The sequence below is a fragment of the Brachyistius frenatus genome, unplaced genomic scaffold (assembly GCF_029030835.1).
Source record: "Brachyistius frenatus isolate BFR_SWC_R1_liver_20210118 unplaced genomic scaffold, ASM2903083v1 Contig_104, whole genome shotgun sequence".
In the NCBI taxonomy this organism is placed as follows: Eukaryota; Metazoa; Chordata; class Actinopteri; family Embiotocidae; genus Brachyistius; species Brachyistius frenatus.
Window position 1 is genome coordinate 1,401,904 of NW_027210703.1, and position 26,154 is coordinate 1,428,057.

Consider the following 26,154-nt stretch of genomic DNA (forward strand, 5'->3'; position numbering starts at 1 on the left):
CTATGCTGCAAAAAGGGTTCGGGTGTTGCGGCGAGCGTGTTATTAACCTCTCGCTGTCGGTGTCTGTCGCGCCTTTTAACCCCCCCCCCCCACCCCCCCCCCCCACACACCTCCACCTCCTCCACCCCCCGCACACACCCTGGACAAACGCTGCAGAGCCTGTAGATGTGCATTAATCTCCTCCAGCTCCTCAATTATTCAGCAGCCGAGTCAAACATTCCCATTTAAAGATCTAACACTTGTTTGACCAGCTGAATGTCCGATAGTCGTGTAGAAGACAGACCGAGCAGATGGCTGGGCGAGGGGCGACGAGGACGGACACCAAAAAAACACGTTCCGGCTCAGAGACAGTCAAGCGTCGTTTTCCAAAAGACTACGAACGATATTCCAGCGGAGTAATTACCTTTTCTTTTTTTTCTTTCTTTTTTTTTTTTTTTTGGGAAGAAAAGCTTTGCAGAATTTCTTTTTTTATTATCAGTCAACAAAACATCTGAGGTTTTCGGCGATACATGCTGCGTTCAAATGGAAGTAGTTTCCTCGTGGTTACAACACGGGAAGTGGTGTGCTTGACGTTCAAGTTAAGTTGTAAACAAATTCTCCTCATTGTAAGCTATTTCTAAGTTATGAAGAAAAACTCACAAGATATTAGCTTAACATCGAATGTAAAATGAATTTCCACGGACTCGTAAATGTCACCAAACGCCTCAAAACTTGCAGACTTGGAGTTTATAGAATATTTTGTGAAAAACACACGAATTGGCCGTTCGTTTGGACTCTTCTTGTGTACACTGTAAATACGACCCCACTTGAACTCAGTGACATCGACGTTTTTGACTTAACGTCTTCTACTGTGTCCCGCTTGTAAAAAAAAACCCAAACCTGATCACCAGACAAGACAATCATTATTCTGGGAAATCCTGGATTATGTTCAAGGACTCGCTGATTTATAAGAACCAAAATAAACTGAAGCTAGAGATGTCCACACTACAAATAAAGATCTATTGTTTGGTTTTTCCAGTTTAAAGAGCACTAAGTTGGCTCAAGACAAGACAAAAATAACAAACATTCTGGGGCTATTCTAGACCTTCATCGACCTTTTTTGTTCTGTGAAAGGATACAAACTCCAATCACCTACATGCCCATCCACCACCCCAACCTCCACGCCCTCCTCCATAGACTGATGTTGACTCTGGACAAAAGAAATCTGACATGAAGATGTATAATATGGATGTAATTTCGCTGGCTTTGTCAACAGACACATCAATTCACTGGTCTTGCCCTGTAATTATATTTATCACTGAGTAATCCCGTGGCAGCTCTTACACACCCTCAATTTTCACTTGGTTCACAATATGTTTGTATTGAAAGTATTTTGGAACAACTCAAACCAGCAAATGCGAGTGGAAGTAGAAAAAAAAAAAAAAATTCTCACCTGGAGTCCACTCTGAAGCTGATCTGTCATTTTTGCCCATCAATCTACACTCAAGACCCCAAAACAACATAATGAAAACATGTCTTTAGAAATGTATTAAACATTAAAAAAAACAACAACTGAACAGTCATTTTCTAGAGTATTCAGATCCTTTTGCTTTGGCTCCAAGCTGTGTTCAGGTACATCTTTTTTTTTGCTTTAAGTATCCTTCAGTCGAGAACTTAATTGGAGTCCACCTGCAGCAAGTTGATTTGATTGGAGGTTGACAGGCAGAAAAGTTTGGAGAAGTTGAATAGTCGTAGTTAAATGTCAAACACGATATAAAGTGCAAAAACATGAAATCCGAGTGCTTTCTGAAGATCAGAACTTAACGTAAAATATTGAGCTTTTATAAAACAGTTTTCATGAAGACCTTCAAAAATAAAGTACTTTGTCTTTTGTTAGTCCAAAGTTGCTCATTGCGATGATCCATCATATCCCCATGCCCCCCCCCACACACACACCTCCTCCACCACCACCACCACCACCACCACCGCCTCTCTCTTTTCATTTGACCTATACTTCACCAAGGCCCAGTGTAATCCCACTGAGTTTGGGCAAAACAAAGTTTCAGAGGGTGGGAGGGAGAGAGGTTAAGAAAAAAAACCATTCTCTGTAATCTCAAAGTCAGAGGTTTGATCCTGCAGCTACAGCAGTGGGTTCTTCAGTCTTTAATGCATTAATACGAATCCCTCGCTGATCTAGATCACATGACGTGGTGGATTTTATGGTTTAACCTGTAACACTGATGTTTAGCTTCTTTAGCAACTTTAACAGTCAAATGTGCTGAAAGTACAACACTGTCTCCTAAAAGATGATGTGCATATACATCGGCTGTTTAGTTTATGTTCACGCGCAATTTTTTTTTTTTTTTGCACTTAAGCAATAAAGGTGTTAATTGTTGAGTTTATTCATTCTATTTTAATATCGAACGTAATTAATAATTAGTTTAAAGCAATTTTGTTTTTAATCTGGACTGAAATGACCTTGGTTTTTATTGATAACTGTGGTGTCATGTTTTGACTGACAAGATCAAATATTACTTAAATATTAAGTCATATTTAAGTACTATATACTTAATATGTGCATAAATATTATTAAAAAAAACTTCACATTGTATGTATATACCTCTCTGAACAATGACAGTCCACTGCAGGTGATAAAGTCAGGACTGACTGATCATTTTATTAGAAACACCCATATAATCCTACTTTAAAGAAGCTTATTTATGCATTTCAAGTTTAAAGACTGGTGATAATTCCACTTTATGTTTGTTATAAGTTAAATTTATGGCAGAGCTGTTGCACTTGACTGCATTAGAGTGCACAGGGGTTCCAGATAAAGTGATAAAATAAAACTGAATAATTTAAAATTAATGAATAAACAATAAACAAAACCATTTGTATTTCTTGTATTTCACTTCCTCTTTATGGAAATAGAAAACAGCATCGAAATTCCTTCGAAACGTACTTGCTGTTATAAATTAGTTGGATATAAACGTAATTTTAAGGGGGCACAATTGGAAAAATATTATCAGTAAAATGATGTTCAATAATTTCAAATAGTTATCTTTTAAAGGCTGTTGCTGATTGTCAGTGCTATTGCATGGAAACTCCCACGGACCAGAAAAACCCAGCTAAAAGTTAGCTGATACAACACCCAACACCCCAGTTCTGCTTTTTAGACAAAGAAGATAAAAAGTAAAGTTTATGATACAAATTTCTGCAGGCTTGTGAGTAAATGCCAAAAAAAATACATGTAAAAATCTGCTCCTCTATGAATACATGTCTGGACGGATGTTTAATTACCGCTCTTACGCGCTTACATTTTATCAATGTTTTCACCCTGAGTTTGCTCTCTAAAGTCGTTTGTTAAATCTCCTCAAGGGGGGAGACGAGAAGATGGGTGAGGGGGGAGGGTGTGTGTGTGTGTGTGTGGGGGGGGGGGGGCTGAGGGGTTAGTGGAGACGTCGGTCCTGCATTTGAACTTAACCTGGCTGTGGCCCGGGACTGACGCAGCAATTAGCACCAGGGATCAGCATCAAAAGGAACGGCGCAGTGTGAAGCTGGTCTAATTAGTCATATGAACGGAGGCAACAGACCGACCACTGCATGCCTGAGGTTGAAGGGTAGCGGGAGGGTGTGTGTGTGTGTGTGTGTGTGTGTGTGTGTGTGTGTGTGTGTGTGTGTGTGTGTGTGTGTGTGTGTGTGTGTGTGTGTGTGTGTGTGTGTGTGTGTGTGTGTGTCTGACTGACTGTAGTCAACAGCAGGTGAACGAGAGTCCATGTTGGTGAAGACATGCTTCAGATCAAAGGTTCGTTATGTCAGCTAACGGGTGATCTGATATGATCTGTTTCTGAAATAAAAGGAAAACACCCCTACGGCGTCTCGGTAAACTGTGATTTCTCCGGCGGGATAATTATTTTCCTGCATCGGTCTCGTAGCTGATCTCATGAGCAAAAATTAATACGTATCATCGACTGTATTAAAAGTGAAGCGCGCAACAAATTATGAGAAGTCGAATGGAGTCGTGATGGTTGAGACATCGCCTCGTGGTTTAATGCCTCCGCCAACGAGTCGTGTTGTCTTTTAAATCCATGTTTGTCCAGACTTATGTCATATACGCCGTGACAACTCTTTATAAGTGGTCAGAAGCTCGGTCGATAAGGCTGAGTCTGGCAGAGCACAAAGTTGTAGCCGTGACAGGAAGGCAATGAGTCAAATATCGATGTTGCTGAAAAAAGAAGCTCCCAATTCAAAACGTGGATGCTTCACACACATCTTCAACCTGACATGACAGAAGATCTATAAAATGACCACAGTTTCAAGGAGGACATCCAAGCTTAGTGTCACCCAAATGTAAAATATGGTCACAATCTGGCCTTCTGTTCCTGAGGTACGGTGTTGAATAATGGTCACCAAAGTGTTTTGGTAAAACATTCTGATGTCAAAGTGAAATTGAGCTTTGACCTTTTAGATGTGGAATATAATTTGTTCATCCTGTTAGATAATTGTGTGATATTTCATTATGATTATACTTTAAATTTTGAGTAATGGCCACAAAAATGTTTGTGAGCTCACAGGAAATTTGACTTTTGACCACCAAATTTGAAACCAAGTGAACATTTGCGGCCAAATTGAGCAAATTCACTCGTTCAGACGTTCGTAAGGTATCGCGTTCAAGAGAATTGGACAGACAGCAGCTCACGGTGACCTTTGACCGCCAAATTCTGATCACTTCATCCTTGAGTCCAAGTGAAGCTTTTTGCCCAAATTTAGGAAATCCCCTTTAGACATTCTTGAGAAATCGTTTTCAAAAGAATGGGACAGACATCAGGTCACAGTGACCTTTGACCCCCAAATTTTAATCAGTTCATCCATGGGACCAGTTGAACGTTTGTGCCAAATTTAAAGAAATTCCCTCGAGGTGTTCCTGAAATATCGCATTCACGAGCATTGGGACTTACGAACAAACTACATAATGCCTTCGGCTGGCGTCGCGGTACAACAAAACCACAGGGTCGTTTGTGCAACAGCTGATAATGACCCATCATTGTGTTTTATTGTGACGGCACCCTCTAGTGGCGCAGTAATTAAAATGTGGGCAGTAGGAGGACGATTTTATATTCAGGCTCGTGGCTAACGACGAAAAAGAATATAAAATGAATTGAATAAATTAGAGCGCACAGACATTCATTATGCCTTGTGTACTCTCTACAATGATGACAGTGTAAGAAAATAACACCGGTACATCAGCTGGAAGTTAGAAAAAGCTTTACAATGTGGCGCAGTTTGACAGAAGATCAAGTTATTTCTTTAAATATCAGCCATTATCTGCAGTTATAAACTGTGAGTACGTAAACCAGCCCTCTCCGCCGCCCCTCCGGTGCCCCGTCGGCCCCGCAGGTGACGTGTAATATGCAGAAATAGCTGTGATAATGGGGGATTTACATTGACAAAACCAAACCAAATACACGTATATATTTAATGTATTCCTGTAGGCAAATAGTCGCCCCTGCTGCCTGCTCTGTAATCTGGTAAAAAATCGCCAGGGAGGTGAAGGGGTCGGGTCACAACAACAGCCATTTCATTACTCATGGCTCAAATGTCTCAGGATGCAATTCAATCACGGGGCGATTATTTTTCCTCGGATTCCACTCTGCGGGGAATTGGCTGTCGTTCGTTGCTGACCTTTTCGAGCCGCGGCCATTTATCCGGAGGATATAATCGTCGGGATGGTTTGGTGGTCATATCCCTGAGTGCTGTGAAGGCTCTCAGCGTGGCGAGCCGTCACCTATCCTGTTATCTCCTGCCACCGATGAAACACTCGCGTTGTGTTGGCAGGAAGGGCACGAAGCTCTGCAACCGCATCTATTCTAACACATTCAATCTGCTCTGACTCCCCAAAAACGTTGTTTTTTTGTTGTTGTTTTTTTTAATCGTTTAGAGTTAAAGAAAGCTGATGACAGAAGGAATATTTACGGTTGTTTCCAACGTATATATAAAAAGTATTCTTTAGGTGTTTTCAACATTTTAAAATGAAAAGACCTGTGAGTTTTTTTAGAGTGTAAAACCTAAAGATTATGAATAGATGTAAAGTTCCTGGACTAAATAATTACACTTCTTTGATAACAAGGAATTTCGTTGTGTTCATGAAAATGCTCATGAAGACTCAAAACAAGTTGAGTTTTCTTGATTGATTGACATCATTCTTCAGTTCTACTTAACAAAAGACTAAATTGACATCATTTAGGGTAAAAAAAAAAAAAAAAAAAAAGGGATTGGGCGGGGGCGGGAGGGGCTGAACGCAACCACGTGAATTACAGAGTAAGTGTCAAAAAGACATTAAAACATACATATCAGCCTGAAATTTGGGAAACGTGTGGAATAAGAAGTGTTCAAACCACAAAATGTAAAGATTATTTAAAAGGTATAATTGGTTTTGAATTGATAGTGAAACACTTTTACAAAGTACATTGCGTATTCAATGTCCTATATTTTCATGGATATGAACAAATAAGCAATCTGTGTTCATGAATATAGTGGTATCTTGGTGTCTTCTTTAAAAGGAGCCCAGAAAAGGAGTTAAATAGATAAATTTGAAGTGTCTGTTTGTTTTTAAATATAGTTAAAACTGTGATTTTTATTTCATTTTTAAAAGATGAAATCGTCTTATAAGTAGGTTTTAGGCACTAATATTATAGCAGTATGAGGGAAAAGTAGACTTATCCAGTGGTCACTCTCCCAGTCAGTGACTGTTACTCCTTCATTTCTGTGTTTGTCCTGTGACTCATCCTGAATTCAGCTTTGAAAGGCACCAACATACCCCCCTCCCCCCCCCCCGCCTCCTCCTCCATCTGTGCGCCGGTTTCTTTAAGGCTGCACCGGGCCCCCCTCAAAGTGTGAATAATATTCAGTAAGGAGTAACGCTTAAAGTGGGAAAGCTTTTAGCACATTATCCAACTGGCAATTGCGAGGTAATCGAATCTGCTGGCGCAGGTCTCTTATTAAATATCTGCAGCAGCGGATTTGCATTCAGGAGTCTCCTTAATGGGTTTAGCTGCTGCTCGGCCGGTCTGTGGCACGGCGGCCGAGCGAGCCTCCATCTCTCAGGGAAGGAGAGACAGTGACATTGAGGACACACACACACACACACACATACATAAACACACACACAAAAAAAAAAAATATGAAGTCAGCACTTCGGAAAAAAAAAACAACCCACGATGCCTTCAGGTGCTCCTCGAAAACCTCTGGTTTTAGAGCTCAGATTTGGTTCTCTCTGATTGGCTGTGGTGCATTAAGGGGACGTCTAGACCGGATTCAGTCTCTATCAAGTTAAAAGCAAGGGAAATAATAATAAAAAAAAACGTGTTTAATCTGTCTTGAAAGTTTTTGATATAATACTTGAACGAGTGACATGAGGACGGTGATGAGGTGATAAGAGTTGGGGCAGCCTGAACCTGGCAGAACCTGCAGGCCGGTCGGTTGTCACCATGAAAACCAACCGGTGCTGCTACTGTTGGAGCAAATTATTACTGTTGCCAGAAGGCCCCATAAAAAAAAAATTATGTGAATTTCCTGTTGTCACGTGAAAGCTATGTGTGTGTGTGTGTGTGTGTGTGTGTGTGTGTGTGTGTGTGTGTGTGTGTGTGTGTGTGTGTGTGTGTGTGTGTGTGTGTGTGTGTGTGTGTGTGTGTGCGTGAAAGATTAGGTGCTTACTGGTGTGTGTCATAGAACGGATTAACCCAACTCTGCTGCCCCTGCACTCAATAAGGTCCCTGTGTGTGTGTGTGTGTGTGTGTGTGTGTGTGTGTGTGTGTGTGTGTGTGTGTGTGTGTGTGTGTGTGTGTGTGTGTGTGTGTGTGTGTGTGTGTACTTTTAAGGCTGTCTTTGCAATGGCCAGTTTGGGTTTTTAGATCTTGGGAAAGTGAGGACATGTCAGTTGATCCTCTCTTTCAGACTTCTGAGAGCTGTTGGAGGGATTCAGACTTTTTTTTTAAAGGGTTTTTATGGGTTCAGGTTGGAGTTTATGCGAAGGATCAGGCAGGATTGTCAGTGTCATAGATTTGAGGACAAACAGCAGCATCCACGGATGGTCGCAGCAGGTCAAACTGGACATCTCATGAAGCTCAGTTCACCTCGTCTGGATTTGGAGACGTTCAACAGCCGTCATCCTGCTGGGTGTCGCTGCATTTTACAAAAAACGTTAATTAGGAAACTAAAGAATTAGCGACTCACCCAAGTGGTGATTTTAGGTGGAAAGAAATGGTGCTACAACAGCTTTCTGTGGATGGAGAATTAGACACGAAGCATAATTTCACTTTTCTGTGCCCTTTTCAACCCGTTTCTGCCCGATCTCACACCCGTTTATTGCTTTTTATGTTTAAAAACTTCTCCTTTAAACATCACAGAGCTAACCGACTCAAAAACGCGGGTCGGATTGAGAACTAAGTTGCATAATTTCACCCCCGTGTTCTTTTTCTTTATGTTTTTTTGAGTTTCAGCTTTCATAAAATGAGTCGCCTGCAGTTTAAACGACATTTTAAGATGAATGGACGTTTCAGTTTATGTATTTAACTTCTTTCTGGGGTCTCTTTTGTGTGATTTTTCCATTTTCTACTGCTTGATATGCTCAATAAACTCTCGTGTAAACATCACAGAACCGTGGTTATTATTGGCATTCATTGCAGAAGAGACTGACTATAATTGCAGATTACTTAAACTATACATCCCCATTAAAATATAGGACAGTGAATGCATTGACTGGCACACTTCTTTTATTTTTTTTTAACATTGTTTTACAGTAAACCAACTAAAAATGAATATAAAACTTTAAATCGTACGTTTCCTGGTTCCCACACTTCTTGATCACAAATTGACCAAATTTCAGGCTCATATGTTAAAAAAGGTTTTGACAGACACACGCTTTGTTTTAGTAAATAAGTAACTTGTTTTCTTATATATAAACAAATTAAAGATGGGTGATGCAGGAGATATTTGATGAGAACATCCGTTTAAAAACTAATTTAGATGTAACAATCCACCTGAAAATAACAATAAACCTGACTGTAGAAATCAAAGAGGAATACATGGGGATTAATTGCAGTGGCAAATCTGTAGCACCAAACACCAGCTAATGCATGAAAGTGGCAACGTGCCAGTGAATTCATCCATTTCTGCTGAAGTGAACTGTTGCATTTTCTGGCTGCTACTGTGGCTGCTCAGAGTCCGACTGTTTCTTACAACACACCACAATGTAATGATGAAATATATTAATCGCATTGTCATATATCAGATATTATATTAGGTATGTTGGTATGCGGATGTTTTTGCAGTAACAGGGGAGAAAAACTTCTTTTTTTTTTTTTTCCACGTTACGGATCAGATTTGACTAAAAAAAAAAAATGCTTCAGTGTTTTGTTTTTTTCTTCTTCATTTTTTTTCTACTCTCAGTAGGGGATTTTGATTCGGAGAGTAAAGCTGTCATCTTCATCTCACTGCTGTCAATAATTCTCAAACAGCACCACAAGGCTCCAGGAAAATCTTGGTTGTTGACATTCCGGGTTTGTGGTTCCCAACATGTGGTCTCGGGGCCCTCGAGAGGGCACCAAATATACAAAGTAAAGTCCAATGTTTTATTTTCCCCCTCCCTAATATTGTGCAATGACACCCAAGAATTACATTTTCCTATCATAACCATATGTTTGTCATTTCCTTCTGTCATCACGTCCCGGCAACAGACGAGCTATAATAATCTCACATTAGTCCTCTACAAACACACACTCTCTCTCTCTCTCTCTCTCTGTGTGTGTGTGTGTGTGTGTGTGTGTGTGTGTGTGTGTGTGTGTGTGTGTGTGTGTGTGTGTGTGTGTGTGTGTGTGTGTGTGTGTGTGTGTGTGTGTGTTTGGGGTCTTTGACATGAAAAAAAAAACAAAAAAAACCTGACAGCCTGCAGGTTATTTAATTGGCTGCTCGGTATCAGGGCCGCTGTGGGACAGTGGGAGAGTGACGTGGAGGCAGAGGCAGCGATTGGAGGGCAGACTGGAATTATAAGGGGAGGGTGAGCCGGACTGAAGTCTCCCCCAAAGAGCAGCCGGCCCTCAGATCTGGCACCGCGGGACGCGCGCAAGTGTTTGGAGTCAGCCCCCCTTCTGCGCCTTACAGCTTCACCATGAATCCAACGAGACTCCCGACTCGGCAGTGACAAGTGTCTCTTCCAAAGTGGCGAGTATTTGATCCAGTTCAGGGGCCAGAGACGGAGGAGAAGCTGCGCGTAAATTTTTCGCTGCCTGTGTCCTTCGCCGGGAGTCCAAAGCAAGGCGGAGCGTTTTCTGGAGGATTTTTTTTTTGTTTGTTTTGTTTTGTTTGTTTGTTCTGTAATCAAAAGGGGGAATATTTTGCTTCCAAGTCTTTTTTTTTTTTTTTTTTTTTTTTTAAACCGACATGGAGTACACGTCATCCCCGAAACCGCAGCTCTCATCCCGGGCAAATGCGTTCTCCATAGCCGCCCTGATGTCCAGCGGGAAGCCCAATAAGGACAAGGAGGCGGAGGAGAACACCATCAAGCCTCTCGGTAAGATGGAAGTCAGATAGAAAACTTTTCCCCGGCTAAATACGAGTTTAGTGGTGCAGTGCAGGTGTTAACGGAGCTCGGTAACGCACAACCTTCACGCTGAGGCAAGGAAATATGAGGAGAAGTAGGAATAGAAAATAATAGAACATGTAAGTGTGATAATATGAGAAGAAAATGACTGGGGAAGGAAACACAATTAAATAAATAAGGATGTCAGTCAGTCGAGGCTTGACAATGTGTAAAAGTAAATAATCGGAATAAATACAGTACCAGAAAAGTCTATAAAGCATCCTATGATCTAACAAATACCCTTCATTTAGTTTCTAATGTGCAACTTCTGACAATCAAAATGTAAAACTGTTAAACATACTGGTTGAAATAGGCTATTAATACATGATTTTAAACGTAAAAAGTTCAGTTGGTTTGAAGATGATGTAAAATGTTCTTGTTTTACAAATCGTCTGAATTTTACTGGAAATAAATGGTAATGTGATGTTCACTCTCTACCAGAATATTATTTAATACATTATAAGGAGCTCTTGTGCTATTTGAAGCTTTTATTTTTGCAATGTGTTCCAGTTTTTAAAATTTTTTGTATTACATAGATCTATTCAAAATACCTGTTTATTATTATCATTATTATTATTAATATTCATGATAATACTAAATAAAAGCACAGCCAGACATAACAGAGTTAGGCTATTATTATCATTAGTATTATTGCCATTTATTTTTTATATTTTGAGTTATATTGTGAAACAGGCTGCTTTCCACTTATGTGGAATGTTTTGATAGAAGAAAATACCAAATATAAAATGCAGCCAGTCTTTTATTTGGCCTTTCTTTTACATATATAATAACAATATTAGAATGTATGAACCTACATATATATTTTTTTATTATCAGTTTGCCAGATTTTCCATTCCCTGATGTCAGTAATTAAAAAATAAAATGAGACTAATCTTGACTGTATTTTGTGCCTGTTTTCACGTCCTCTCTACCTACAACAGAGCAGTTCGTGGAGAAGTCCTCCTGCAACCAGCAGTCTCTGGCCGACCTGTCCTCTCTGGACGGGCACGGGGACTTCAGCGGGAGCGCGCCCACGGTGTGCACGGAGCCGCTCATCCCCACCAATCCCGGCATCCCCAGCGAGGAGATGGCCAAGATCTCGTGCAGCCTCGAGACCAAAGAGCTGTGGGACAAATTTCACGAGCTCGGCACCGAGATGATCATCACCAAGTCTGGAAGGTTATAAACGGCTGTTTTTTCTTATTATTTTTTATTTATAATTATATATAATTTTAAAAGAGTACATTGGAAAAACAGGGGGGAAGGGAAAAAGGGGGGGGGGCATACCTGGTAGATCTGATGATAAAGTGAGAAAATAAATCAAATAAATATTAGGCTCCTGAGGCCCTATGTGACAAAAGTCTTCCCTGGGTTTAAAAAAAAAAAAAAAAAATCTAAAATTAAGAATAAATCTCTGCAGCTCTCTGTGATTTTTCTTCACACATGAGCAGAAGATCAGAAGACTTCACTAACACGTTGTCAAACGACAGCTACACCGCAACCTAATGTTTCACTGACCTCAGATCCATCCATGTGTAAAAAAAAAAACAACCAACAAAACAAAACACTACAGGTTAAGACCCCGGTGCACACAAGTATATGCACTTCAATTAGGAAAGATAAATATCTCACTATATCACGAAATAAAACTCCATGTCATATATCCTGTAAAGTGTTTTATGCAACATTATATTCTTGCACAATGTCAGCTGCCACCGAGGACAACGAGGTCATGGTGTTTTAACAAACTGCAGAGCTCGTGCAACAAAAACCAATATAGCCTACATGACATGCATTAAAGATGATCATTACAATATTTTCAGACTTTAGCTTATTACTGTTGATAACTTTTGATCCAAGAAAATAAATGTGTCCAACTTTTATTCTGCACCCAAAAAAAAAGTCGTATTTTACATTTTAACCACAAATATTATAAGACTATTTATTACTTGTGAATTAGAAATCTTATTATTCGTTTTTTTTTTTTTTTTATTTAGACAGACGTCGAGTTAAGTTTCAGGTTAATTAAGCTTAAACAAATATATTCTTGCACAACGAATAGGCTACACTTAAAAAAATGAATAATATACGAGTAGTAACCCAAATATAATTTAATTCCGCCATAGTAAAACACGTGTACAACTGTCACGCTTTAAGTGTATAGACCTAATACTGATATTAATATAACCTGTCACCATCAGGAGGATGTTTCCGACCATCCGGGTCTCTTTCTCCGGGGTGGACCAGGACTCGAAGTACATCGTGTTGATGGACATCGTCCCGGTGGACAACAAGCGGTACCGGTACGCCTACCACCGCTCCTCCTGGCTGGTAGCCGGGAAGGCCGACCCCCCTCTGCCCGCCAGGTACAGAGACCACGTTCATGTCATATAACAAACACGCGGTTTTACAGCTGGCGTAACGACGAGAGTAAATTTAAAAAATTAAAAAAAATCCAGAAAGAAGTTCGAAAAAAAACAACAACTAAATAAAAGATGAGGCCAACAGGATTTATTTTCTTTCTTTTTTTTTTACATTGGGCTATTTGTTTAACTTTATTGGGGAACTTACTTAATGATAAAAGGTTGAATTCCAATTTTCTGCCACCTATAAAAAGCATGCAGCTAAAATTAAATGTTTCCTATTTGATGGCATTAGAAAAAAATATGGTGGGATTGCTTTGTTTTTTTGTTTTTTTTAATTGAACAGATAAACTCGTAAATAAAAAAAAAATTGCCTAAAAAGAAAGAGCAGTGCGTCTCCACCACCGTAATTTAGGAGCAATTAAATAATGTAATATTTACCAGGAAGCCTTTCGGTACCTTCATTCACACGTGCTGATTGAAGTCAGTGTTTTCACTCCACCAGGTCCTGTGCTTTTTCTTTTTCTTTTTCTGAAACGAAGGTTTTTGACAGCAATGAGAACGAATATTGTGTGTTTTTTCAGTAGCTTTTTAAAAAAAATTTTTTTATATATATATACTCAAAACATTAAAACATTTTAACACAATAACATTTCAAAGAAAGTTCCAGGTTCACTACACATCCGGCAGATTTTCCTGCACTGCTTTGAAACACTAGTTGCTAATTATAAAGTCATTTTGGGGATTATTTAGCCTACTTTAAAAAAAAAAAAAAAAAATAAAATAAAGAAAGAATACCCTGTATACAATCTCCAATATCCATTTAAAAGAAAAAAAATCATTTTCAACGTATGTTGCTTTCATGTTCAGGGTTGGTAGGTCACACGTGTGACGTATTTCTCAAAATCCTTTTGCTTTTAATTACATACCTTTTAAAAAAATAAAATAAAAAAAAAACATTACTCCCTAACACTAAAATATCCTCAAAAATAGTTAAAAAAATTAATTAATTAAAAAGAAATCCGAATAATTTAACCCTCCCGTTTAGTTTTACTCGGAGACGGTTGCCAAGCAACTCGTTTCGTGTCGCCAGTCAAAGGTGGTTCGCGGCTGCGCGGTGATTGGGTTATGGGACGTTGCCTCTCAGCCAATCAGAGCTCGCTGTGTTCTTCTTCTTCTCCTTCTTCTTCTTCATCTTCTTCTTCTTCTCCGACAGGTTGTACGTCCACCCGGACTCGCCGTTCACCGGGGAGCAGCTCATGAAGCAAATGGTTTCCTTCGAGAAAGTCAAGCTGACGAACAACGAGCTGGACCAACACGGACACGTGAGCACCGGTTTATTTCCCCCGCTTGTTTTGTCCCGAGAAAAGTAAAAAAAAAAACAAACAAACAAACAAACAAAAAACAACACGTCACGTAGAGCCTATCAATCCTTGTTATAATTATTCAGGTGAAAAAAACAACAACAAAAAACCAGCCTTAAGCTAAAGTTTTACAAATCCTTAAATCAAATAAAAGCTAAAATGAATCTAATTTCACTGAACTCAATTTTAGATTTAACTTTGTTCTTTGGTTAGAGATTCTGCTTTGTGACTCAAAATTGTATTACGGTAGCCTATAATTGTGCATATTAATCAAAGTGTGTATTTTAAAGTAGCTACAGGGCTCCACTGTCTCTGTCAGAGATAAAAACTTGAAAAGTGAAATTATAGACCTAATTAAATTGCTCCTTTAATCCTACTTTCGGTGAAGACATCATAAACAAGCACCGGCAGGAACCCAAAACACAAAGCAACTTATAAAAAAAAAAAAAAAATTAAACAAATAACGTTTATCCATTTATAAGCCTCCGTAGGAGACAGTCTGGGAAACAAGGTCATTATTATCTTAAAGGGTGTGGTCACTAAGTCTAAGAATACACTCCTGACTCTATTTTCGTTTTGCTTTAAGGAGAGATACAACATGTACACATCTTTGTTTCAAGAGTAAGATCATTTTCCCATTAAATTAAGATTTCCTTTTTTTTTTTATTTTTTTTTGAGAAATCCTTGAACACAGAAATAATATTTCCCCATCATTTGGTGACCAGACATGTTTTATATAATACTTTTTTGTTGTTTAGTTGTTGCTGTCGTTTCTGTGATTCTAGATTATATAAGAGCTGAAACCTGAAAATTAGGAAAAATAAATCTGAAGCAAAGCGCAACAACAAACGCCCGTCCGCTGATCAATTCATGATATTTATGTTTTGACTTGAGACACATAAATGAATGAATGAATGAAATAATTATGTAAGCTGTTGCTCGCTCGTTTTTAATGCAGAGGTAACCTTTAAAAAGTAAATCGTGTTAAAATAATCATTAAAAATATAAGTGACACACAGAAAACGTGCTAAAAACTGAAAAGTATTGTGACTAAATAATTCTTTTCTTTGCATTCTTATGCAGAAATATTGTTGAACCTTTTGGGTCGTCTGCATCCCTTCATCCCTTACAACTCTGCAGTCAGTTATCTGTATGACACATTACATTTTTTTGGTTTTATCATACTCGATAATTACTGGCCTGAATCAGGAAGACAAATATAAACATTTTCCTGGGCTGCAGCCAGACGAGAACGATTGTGGAGGAAAAATTGTCAACCTGCTAACAACTTTATCTGTTCACACTCTTCTCAATCACAGCGTCCCTCGCGCAGCGTTTTTACTCTTCTTCTCTACATCCCTCTCTGTTACTTTACAAACTTGTTTTCCCCCGCCTTCTTAATTTACAATTTAAATCAGCTGGATGTGGATTTTATTTTGAAAATATGTGAAACGCTGAACAAAGATGGAAGCAAAGCAAAATGCCGGGTTTTTTTTTCTCCCTTCATTATTACAATATTTATTATTTTGGTGGCTGGTTATTAGCAGCATTTTAATATATTTATGAAATGTAAAATATCAGGAACGATAACATTAAGCTGCCGCATATAAAATATACAAAAATTATCATTTGGCCGTGAGGTCCGGCCCGTTTAGTGTGGAGCTTTTGATCTTTGTCATCAGGAAAATGTCGATTATATTAATATATAACAATTTCAGGACTTCTCATTCATTCTGATTGAAAAAGATTGAAAGTTAAATCTTGACTTTAAGCAATTTTGTATTTTGTTTTTTCATCACCTGAAACAGAATCTTTTGATTTAATTCCTGTTGCAATGTTGGCAGATTAATTGAATCAAACTATTAAATATTATGTATTTACAGATATCTTACGTTATCTCTTAAAGTCCTACTTCTTAACATTTTACTGAGATTAAGCCACCGACTAAAAGAGCCGTACTTTCCCTGAGCATTTTAAATAATAATATCTTATCTATGAAAGGACATAAAAATAAGGTGCGAGTCCGTCTGTGGTTTCCTACTGAAGAGGAAATATATAAATATATATATTTATATATTTAAGTCTGTAAAGGATATAGTGCATTTTGCTGGGGACTATTTTCAGCTGCCGATTAATATGCGTTTGGTGTGTTAACGGATATTTCCAGGGGCAGGAGTGTGTGTGTGTGTGTGTGTGTGTGTGTGTGTGTGTGTGTGTGTGTGTGTGTGTGTGTGTGTGTGTGTGTGTGTGTGTGTGTGTGTGTGTGTGTGTGTGCGTGTGTGCGCGCGTGCGTGTGTTTGGGATCGAATGAAAATAAACTGCAGTGTGTGTTTTCATGACTGAACACGTCGACCGGTGCAAAACAGACGACAACGGAGCTCTTTGAAAGAAGATGATTTTAGTCTTTTTCTTCAAAACCTAAACGATCCCTTTGAAATAGTTTCCAGCAGACGTTTTTATCTCGATGTGCTCTGTCACAGTCCCCCTCTCCCCCTCTCCTCCCCCCCACCGCCACCTCCACCACGTACTGTACGTCATCTCTGTCCTCCCCCCTCTCTGCAGATCATCCTCAACTCCATGCACAAGTACCAGCCGCGGGTCCACATCATCAAGAAGAAGGACCACACCGCCTCGCTGCTCAACCTCAAATCCGAGGAGTTCCGCACCTTCGTCTTCGTGGAGACCGTCTTCACCGCCGTCACGGCCTACCAGAACCAGCTGGTGAGTGGCCGGCGTGGGGTCGAACGGCAGGAACAGGGAAAAGGCACGAGCTCTGTCTAAGTAGCTGTTCTGGAGCTCGTTGGAGTTGTGCTGATTAAGCACTTTTAATCAGAATCGGCTTTATTGGCCAGGTATGTTTACACATACAAGGAGTTTGACTCCGGTTGTAACTTGTTCTCTCGGTGTGCAAAAGACAAAACGAAAAACAGACAGACATAAACAAACATTCATGCTTTTTAAGTCGAGAATGAAAGGAGGAAGAATCAAGGGATACGATGTGAAAGCTCCAGAAACTAACCGCGCATTTATAAACTCACGAGATCCAAAACGCAAACGACGATACGATAAAACCAACGTTAGTATCGGTAAATAAAACCGGATTTCTCCCGAAGACTCGACCGTCTGAGCTTCAGACTGAAACTCCCCGTTTTGAGGAAAAAAACAACAAAATATGTCCCTTTTACATGAGGATGCACTAAACCAGAAACCCTGTGAGCTTCCATCTCATTTTTTTTTTAGTGCATATATGGACTAAATCAATGTTACTTAAATTTATATAAAAGGACTTAAATACGTAGGATTTCTTAAAATTACAACAGTGGTAACAATCTAACTGGCTTCCTATCTGAGGAAAAAAAAATCATGCTAACACTTTTCTGCAGCGCCCCCTGGTGGGCAGATACTACAACCTACGCTTAGCTAGATAGATAGATAGATAGATAGATAGATAGATAGATAGATAGATAGATAGATAGATAGATAGATAGATAGATAGATAGATAGATAGATAGATAGATAGATAGATAGATAGATAGATAGATAGATAGATAGATAGATAGATAGATGATATATAGATAGATAGATAGATAGATAGATAGATAGATAGATAGATAGATAGATAGATAGATAGATAGATAGATAGATAGATAGATAGAGATGTATATAGATAGATAGATAGATAGATAGATAGATAGATAGATAGATAGATAGATAGATAGATAGATAGATAGATAGATAGATAGATAGATAGATAGATAGATAGATAGATAGATAGATAGATAGATAGATGTATATATAGATAGATAGATAGATAGATAGATAGATAGATAGATAGATAGATAGATAGATAGATAGATAGATAGATAGATAGATAGATAGATAGATAGATAGATAGATAGATAGATAGATAGATAGAGATGTATATAGATAGATAGATAGAGATGTATATAGATAGATAGATAGATAGATAGATAGATAGATAGATAGATAGATAGATAGATAGATAGATAGATAGATAGATAGATAGATAGATAGATAGATAGATAGATAGAGATGTATAGATAGATAGATAGATAGATAGATAGATAGATAGATAGATAGATAGATAGATAGATAGATAGATAGATAGATAGATAGATAGATAGATAGATAGATAGATAGATAGATAGATAGATAGATAGATAGATAGATAGATAGAGATGTATATAGATAGATAGATAGAGATGTAGATAGATAGATAGATAGATAGATAGATAGATAGATAGATAGATAGATAGATAGATAGATAGATAGATAGATAGATAGATGGATAGATGGATAGATAGATAGATAGATAGATAGATAGATAGATAGATAGATAGATAGATAGATAGATAGATAGATACTTTATTAATCCCCAAGGGGAAATTCTTTCACTACAGCAGCATTTATAGATACAAGAAAGAAATAAAATAACAGTAAAAAATGTTAAATATAAAAATGCACAGTATATACAATAAAATAGAGTATAATAAAATATAATAATTCAATTAAAACTAACTAAACAATAGTGCAACGTTTTTAAAAAATTTTTTTTATATCTAAATAACCAAGAAAAACAGACAACGGTGTTATTGTTGTGATTACTGTATTATACATGCGGAACATGTTGCTCATTGACCAAAACAAAAAAGGGTTGTTTCATACAACTACAGTTTTTTTGTAAATCAGTGGGAACGTATAAGCTACAAGTGCGTGAAATTACACGTTTATAGGTACTATTGTTGTTTCTTAATTAATCAAACTATTGTAAAAACAATAGCTCGCTTTTATATCAACCTGCAATTTGCTTTGCTTGTTTACGAGAGGTGTGGGAAACCAGCAAGAGATTTGTAATTTATATATATATTTTTTTACCATAGTAGAAAGTTCAAATTCAATGTCCGGCATTTTTTTATGGAGTTAACTAAAGTAAAAGAGATTTAAAAGTACAAGTGTCTCCTTTCAGTTTAAGTACTTAACCAGGGTTCTGTCATGTCTATGATTACAGGATTATAATGAATTCAGCTTTTAATAGAGGGATGTGAAGTGAAAGCTGAAGGGAATTCAACTATTTGACAACTGGTCCTGAAAACATGGTTTCAGATCTTTTAGTGTTTTGTCTACAATATTAAATATTCATGGGAAAAAAAACAAGTTAAAGTACAGTAGGAGGCACATTAATAGCAAATTAACACGTAAAAAGCTTGAAATCCCGTTTTTTTATTTTGCGTTTTGTATCGTCATGGTAACGAGCTGCGCGAAGGGGCACGTTGAAGAAACCGAGCGAGGGGAAAAAAAAAAAAAATGACAGAAAAAATTAAGAAAAAGCGAAGTTTAAAAAAAAAGACGACTGACTCGTTTCTCTCTCCGTGTTGTTGTTTTTTTGTTGTTGTTGTTTTTTTCCAGATAACCAAACTGAAGATCGACAGCAACCCGTTCGCCAAAGGTTTCCGGGACTCGTCGCGGCTGACGGACATGGAGAGGTACAGGGGATTCTGGGTCCTGCACTGTTTGTTTACCTCCGTGACCCGACGATAAAACTAAACAACAAAGAGTTAGATATGAAGCCACGGCGTTTATTCATCTCTGTTTTTGTGTGAAACATGAATCCGTCCTTCTTTCTGTCGTTTCATTCACATCTTTTCTTTGACTTCACTCCTTCCGTCCCCGACATTCATTTTTTTCCCGTACTACATCTTTTCCATTTTTTTATTTTGTATTCCCTCTTTCTCTCCCATCCTTCGTGTTTTATTTCCCATATCGTCTTTTTGTTTTCTTTTGACCTACTTTTCCGTCTCTTCTCTTCCCCTTCTGGTCTTTTCCTTTGTTTTCTTCTTTTAAAAAAAAAAAAAAACTTTTATTCTTTCTGCACCTTTTTCTCTCCATCTTTATTTTTATTCCAGGTATTCCTGTCCTTCAAACTCTTCTCCTTAACTTTTTGTTTTTCTCTTTCCTTTCACATTTTCTCTCTTCTCTCCTTCTTTGTCATTCCTTTCGCTCGTCTTCTCTTTCTTAGTTTTTTGACTTTCTTCATTGTCGTCTTTCTTTCTTTTCCTTCTTCTTCAATTCCTCTGTTTCTCCTTCTGTTATTTCTTTCTTATCTTTGGCCTTTTCTGTATTTTCCTCATTTCTTCCTCCCACATTGTCCCCTCTGTCTCCTGCCTTCGTACTCTTTGTGTCTTTCTTTCCCGCCCTAGTTATATTTCACTATAATTGTGCATAAACAAAACGAGTCTCACACACACACACACACACACACACACACACACACACACACACACACACACACACACACACACACACACACACACACACACACACACACACACACACACACACACAGTTGCAAATCCCCCTCTTTTTTTTTTTTATGGACGCTGCCAAAACACACACTTCTCGTAATGCCCGATTCCGGTACTACGGCCAAAATCAGCTGACAAAATCAAACCATCAGCCCATTTCCCTCAATCAAACATCCCAAACAGAGAACGCCGAAACCCCCCCGCCCCCATCACCTCCTCTCCCACCTCCTCCTTCTCCTCCTTCTCTGTCTTTCTCTTTTTGAGGGCTGTGAATTAGACCTGATCAATTGATCTTCGGGAGCTGCAGAAATCACATTAGTCTGGAGTCGGCCACTGCACTAAAACACACTGTAATTCAATCGGCCGCAGTGACTGATCGAAACCAGCATGCCCCGCCCCCCCTCCCCCTCCGCCTTGCATTGTGGGAGTCCGCTGTGGCCTCTGCGCCGGAGGGGCCTGACGCTGATAAAAACACACACATTTGTACTCCTCTGCTGACAGATATTGCACTTTCCTAACCTAATTGGAGAAGGAGGAGGAGGAGGAGAAGGAGGAGGGAGGTCGCTGCAGGGGGAGGGAGGAGGAGGAGGAGGAGGAGGGGGTAGGGCGGCTGCTAATGTGGACGCATGGCTCTCATGATGCAGACTACTTGGCCTGTACACACACACACACACACACACACACACACACACACACACACACACACACACACACACACACACACACACACACACACACACACACACACACACACACACACACAACCTCCCCCACCAACAATTTGTGTCACTGTGTTTGAGAAGTGCTGTCTGACAAGACTCAAATGAGCTAATGCACTTTTAGGGATACTAAACACACACACACACACACACACACACACACACACACACACACACACACACACACACACACACACACACACACACACACACACACACACACACACACACACACCAAAATCTACATGCACAGCGGGAAGCGGAAACACGCAATCTGATATGTCGGCAAAAAACAAAACAAGCCTGTTAACAAAAAACATCTCATAAATACACAGAAATATTCAAAAGGGAAGAAAAACGTAGTTTCTAGAACGTTACACTGAAATCTGAGCCGTCATTCACCGACACCGACAGCCGTCAAAATATGGGACATAATGAGACTGTAATGTGTCGAAATTAATTTTTAAATGACAAATAAAGGGTTTCAGGTCATGTAAATAGATGGGGAAAAAAAGTCAATAGTATTTTTGAGGTCTCAATTTCTCCAAAAACTTCTAAAATATGTGAATATAACTGTTAAAAAAACTTTTGAAGCATTGTATTTCCTTTCACGTTGTCAGATATTGTTGCTCTCCCGGTTGCAAAAATGTTCAAAGTAATCTAATCTACAACAGATCAAGTGCAACTATTTCAGAGTGTTTCCTTTGTTTTGTTTGCAAATATTAGAATATAAAAGTGAAATCTGCATGCGTCAATAGTCCGTACAGATATCGTAGAAAAAGCGCCACGGATTTAACAGTCAGGATGCATTTCTACAAAATAAGTAGCTAAAATGAAAGAAAGAGATTTATTTTGGGGTTTTTCTCTTCGGCTTCCGCTGCAGGGAAAGTGTTGAGAATCTGATCCACAAGCACTCGTACGCCCGATCCCCGATCCGAACCTACACCGGCGACGAGGAGGGCCTGGGCGAGGACGGACACGCCGCGCACACCAGAGGTGAGCGGCGACTACACGCACACGCACACACGCACACACACACACACACACACACACACGCACACAAACGTCAACACCGACCACCGACACAGGACGTGAAACCAACAGCGTGCCGGTTTGTGTTCAGTTAGAAAATATAGTTGTTGTTTTTTTTTTTTTTTTTGAGGAAAAAAAAAAAAAAGCCTCTAATTTTCTCAAACTGTTGTTTTAACTTAATTTGACTAAAACAGAAGTAAATATTATTTTTATTTGAGGGACAAATTTCTGCTTGTTGACGACTTAAATTTGGTCGTAGACCTCATATCTGTCCAATATGGGTATTAACGATAAATACATAAGAATACTGTATATATCAGTATGAGTTATACTGTATAGTGTATGCGCAGTATATGAAAAATACACACGGTGCAGTAATAATACGTGAAGTATGTAAAACAGAAATGGAAGAGAATATTAATATATATTATATACTGTAGTGTATTAATTCATAACATTGTTCTTTTTTTTTTAACTATAGTGATATAGGTATTATAATTAAAGATTACATCGCCGTGCGACTTCTTGGACTCCCGTTCCCATGGTAACAGTAATACTGATAAAACATAATCAGGGACGTGGAGCTGGTTTATCGGCTTTCTTTACAACGATGAGTGTCATTTTTTTTTGGGACGATGTCGGAGCTCTACGACACGATGGAAAACAGTTTAGATTCTTTTTTTTTGGAAGTAAATTCGAGTCTTATCCAAAAAAAACAAAAAACAAAAAAACAAAACAATTTTCACGCCGCCCTAATATTTACGTTCGTCCTCTCCTTCTTCCTGCAGGTTCGGCGTTCACCGCCTCGGACAACCTCTCCCTGAGCTCCTGGGTCACCACCGCCTCGGGCTTCTCGGGCTTCCAGCACCCGCAGTCCCTGACGGCGATGGGCGCCGGCGCCGCCTCCCTGCCCCACCCCATCCAGGGCTCGCTGCCCCCCTACAGCCGGCTGAGCATGCCGCTGACGCCCACCGCGCTGGCCGGCACCATGCAGGGCAGCGGGCCGGCCTTCCCCTCCTTCCACATGCCCCGCTACCACCACTACTTCCAGCAGGGGCCCTACGCCGCCATCCAGGGACTCCGCCACTCCTCCACCGTCATGACGCCCTTCGTATGACTCCGCCCCCGGTGGTGGGTGGGAGGAGACTCGGCCCGACCTCGCTCGTGACGCTCGCCCCAGACCCAGCGCAACACGCTACTTCTCCACTGCGGCTCCATCACTCCTCATCCAGTTTGTATTCGACCCCCCCACCCCCACCCCACCCCCCAACCCCACCCCCACTCCGGTCCTTGTAAATAGTTCCCCAGCTGCGAGAGCGAGCCGATCGCGGGCGACGACGCCACGAGGAAGCGGCGCGCTGACGGCGAATCCGACACGGACTACAGCGCCCTCCTCTGGACCTGCGGAAACACCAGCAGATCCCTGCGTGCTTTCTACGAACACTTCGGAGACACTGTACAAACACCTAACACCTCAACACGAACTATAAAACCATAAAGATAACAGGAGCATGTTTGAAAATCGGCCCTTGAAGAACAGAAAGTGGATCCTCGACTCATTTCCAAAAAAACGTAGCGTATAAAGACCCTGCCTTCCCCCCTTTAGACATTTTAACGGTTGCTAATGGCGACAGGGTTTCCACCGAGGCTTTAAAGATGGCCGTGCGATCCCGTGGACACGTCTGGACACCGAGGTCCAGTCTGGACATTTTTCGAGAACGGCAGCCATATGTACAGTTCACAGTTACACCTCGAGAATATCACGTCCAAAAAAAACAACAACAACAAAAAAAAACGTACGTTAAAAAAAAAAACATTGTACAAAGACGAACGTGCTACATTTACTCATAGGAACGTTTTCACTGTAGGACACGCATAAAGAAAAAAAAAAAAAAAAAAAATCATAGGACGCATGCTGATCGCAGTAGACGAACACAGGGTAAACTTTAAATGGAGGGATGTGGGATGAGTGAGCTCATCTGTGGAGGGGCGAAGGATCTTTGTTTTGTTTGAAGGCCCGGTCACACCACTCATTAAATCAATCCATCTTCATCGAAGCGGTGGATTTGCTCGCGGGGCAGCGTGTCCACCCTGGATATATTCGGAGAACGGGATAGCTGCCGCCGAACTGTCCCGGTGGCCAATCATGGTATCGCAAGAAAACGAAAACATTTAGCCTGTGACGTGGTTATCAAGCGCCATGTCGTTTAGCATGTCAATCCTTTTATTTTTTTTATATTGCCAGATCAAAGAAGCTTAACTTCAGGGAAAATAAAAAAAAAATAAAAAAAAATAACCAAAAAACCCTCAAGGGAAATAACTAATACAAAAAAAAACTGTAAAATATAAAAGTTACAATCCTCATTGAACTGCCTACCAACTAGAAAAACAACTACAATGGCGTCCAGGCAAATGTTTAGTTAGCTAGTAAGTAATAACTCACACGGATTAAATATTTAACCAGATAAATAGGAAACATAAATGTACTTTTAATTTAGCTAGACCACAACAAAAGAGAGTCAAGTCCGAACCAAACAGCCCAAAGCTAAATATCTATTTACAAGTAGGCTAATAAGCTTGCCAACAGTTCATTTGCTTAAAAGATTTTTTTTTTTTTTTAAACTAATTTATACTTAAAACAGCAGCAAATACGAAGAAGCTAATTCTGACAGCCTGCTTGCTATCATGTTAGCTGTTAGCTCGACAGTTAGAATAGTTTACTCGCTCTTCGAATTGTCCTTCACGGAAAAAAACAAACATTTCAGACGACACGTCGTACAAACCAGCTCTTTTTGACCACAACTTGAATTCGATTTCACGAAGACAACATTTTGCCGGGTGACTTTCTGGTGTGACCGGGCCTCAACTCTGAGCAGTTCAAAGACATCCGTTTCTAAAAAGAGCCATATTTAAATTCACTATTTTCATTCAGTCGAGTAAGTGGAGGTCTTATGAGCGTGTTTTCTAACTGGTTGAATTTGAACACGCCGGTCGTGAACGGTCGGCTGCAGGCGCCACCGAGCTGATTCACGGCCGCGCCGGCAGCGTGTCGACAAGGCGTCCACACTTGGAAATAATGACTCTCATTTAAAGGAAAGGGGAAAGAGGGAGGATGCCGGGAGCTGCAGTAGTCGGTGACAATAACTCACCGGGAGAGGAATTTATTTAGGAATTTACAAAGAAATACAAATACAAGCAGCGCAGGTTCGGTCGTCACCTGGAGTGACAACTTTCGATGAAGCTACGCCACTAAAACGATTCATTTTAAGTCCCACAAACTAAGAACTACACCGATAAGTGATCCCGGACCATTTCTGGACTGACGGGACCTCAAGATGTGTCCGTGTTGGTGTTTATGTGGAGAAGAAACTGACTGCCGTCCAAAAGAAACTGACAAAATATTCACTGTTATAAAATGTCAGAAAATGGCTGAATGTGACGCATTTAAAAAGGCTAAATATATTCAGTTTAATATCATGTTTCAAACATTAAGGAAAGCATTAAATCTTCACATTTGTTAAGCTACAATTACTTTATTGTGAAAGTAGCTGTTGGATAATTATATTTAATAATTTCTGCAAAATATGATTAAAAAGAAAGACAATTTGAAGGACCCTTACCAAAAAACAACAAAAAAAAGTTTCTTTATGAAAACTGAAAATTCAGTTTTAATCATTTTGCAGTAAATACATTTAAAAAAAAAAAAAAAGTTGGATTTGTTCAAACTGTTTTGATTCA

At 39.5% G+C, this 26,154-nt stretch overlaps 2 protein-coding genes across 3 annotated transcripts in view; one reads left to right on the plus strand and one right to left on the minus strand.

The window, feature by feature from the left end:
- herpud2 (HERPUD family member 2) overlaps positions 1-26,154 on the minus strand; it is a 61,633-nt gene that overhangs the window by 18,787 nt on the left and 16,692 nt on the right. The window lies entirely within an intron of this gene.
- tbx20 (T-box transcription factor 20) lies at positions 10,407-25,053 on the plus strand. Of its 2 annotated transcripts, none has more exons than XM_069711925.1 (8): positions 10,407-10,546; positions 11,557-11,794; positions 12,817-12,981; positions 14,195-14,303; positions 16,905-17,063; positions 19,770-19,876; positions 22,268-22,380; positions 23,205-25,053. In XM_069711925.1, the coding sequence occupies exons 1-8, from the start codon at positions 10,417-10,419 to the stop codon at positions 23,531-23,533; spliced, it is 1,350 nt and encodes a 449-aa protein (XP_069568026.1). In that variant the 5' UTR covers positions 10,407-10,416; the 3' UTR covers positions 23,534-25,053. The 2 variants fall into 2 exon arrangements, with proteins under 2 accessions (XP_069568026.1, XP_069568025.1); XM_069711924.1 differs by having other exon boundaries at positions 19,770-19,846.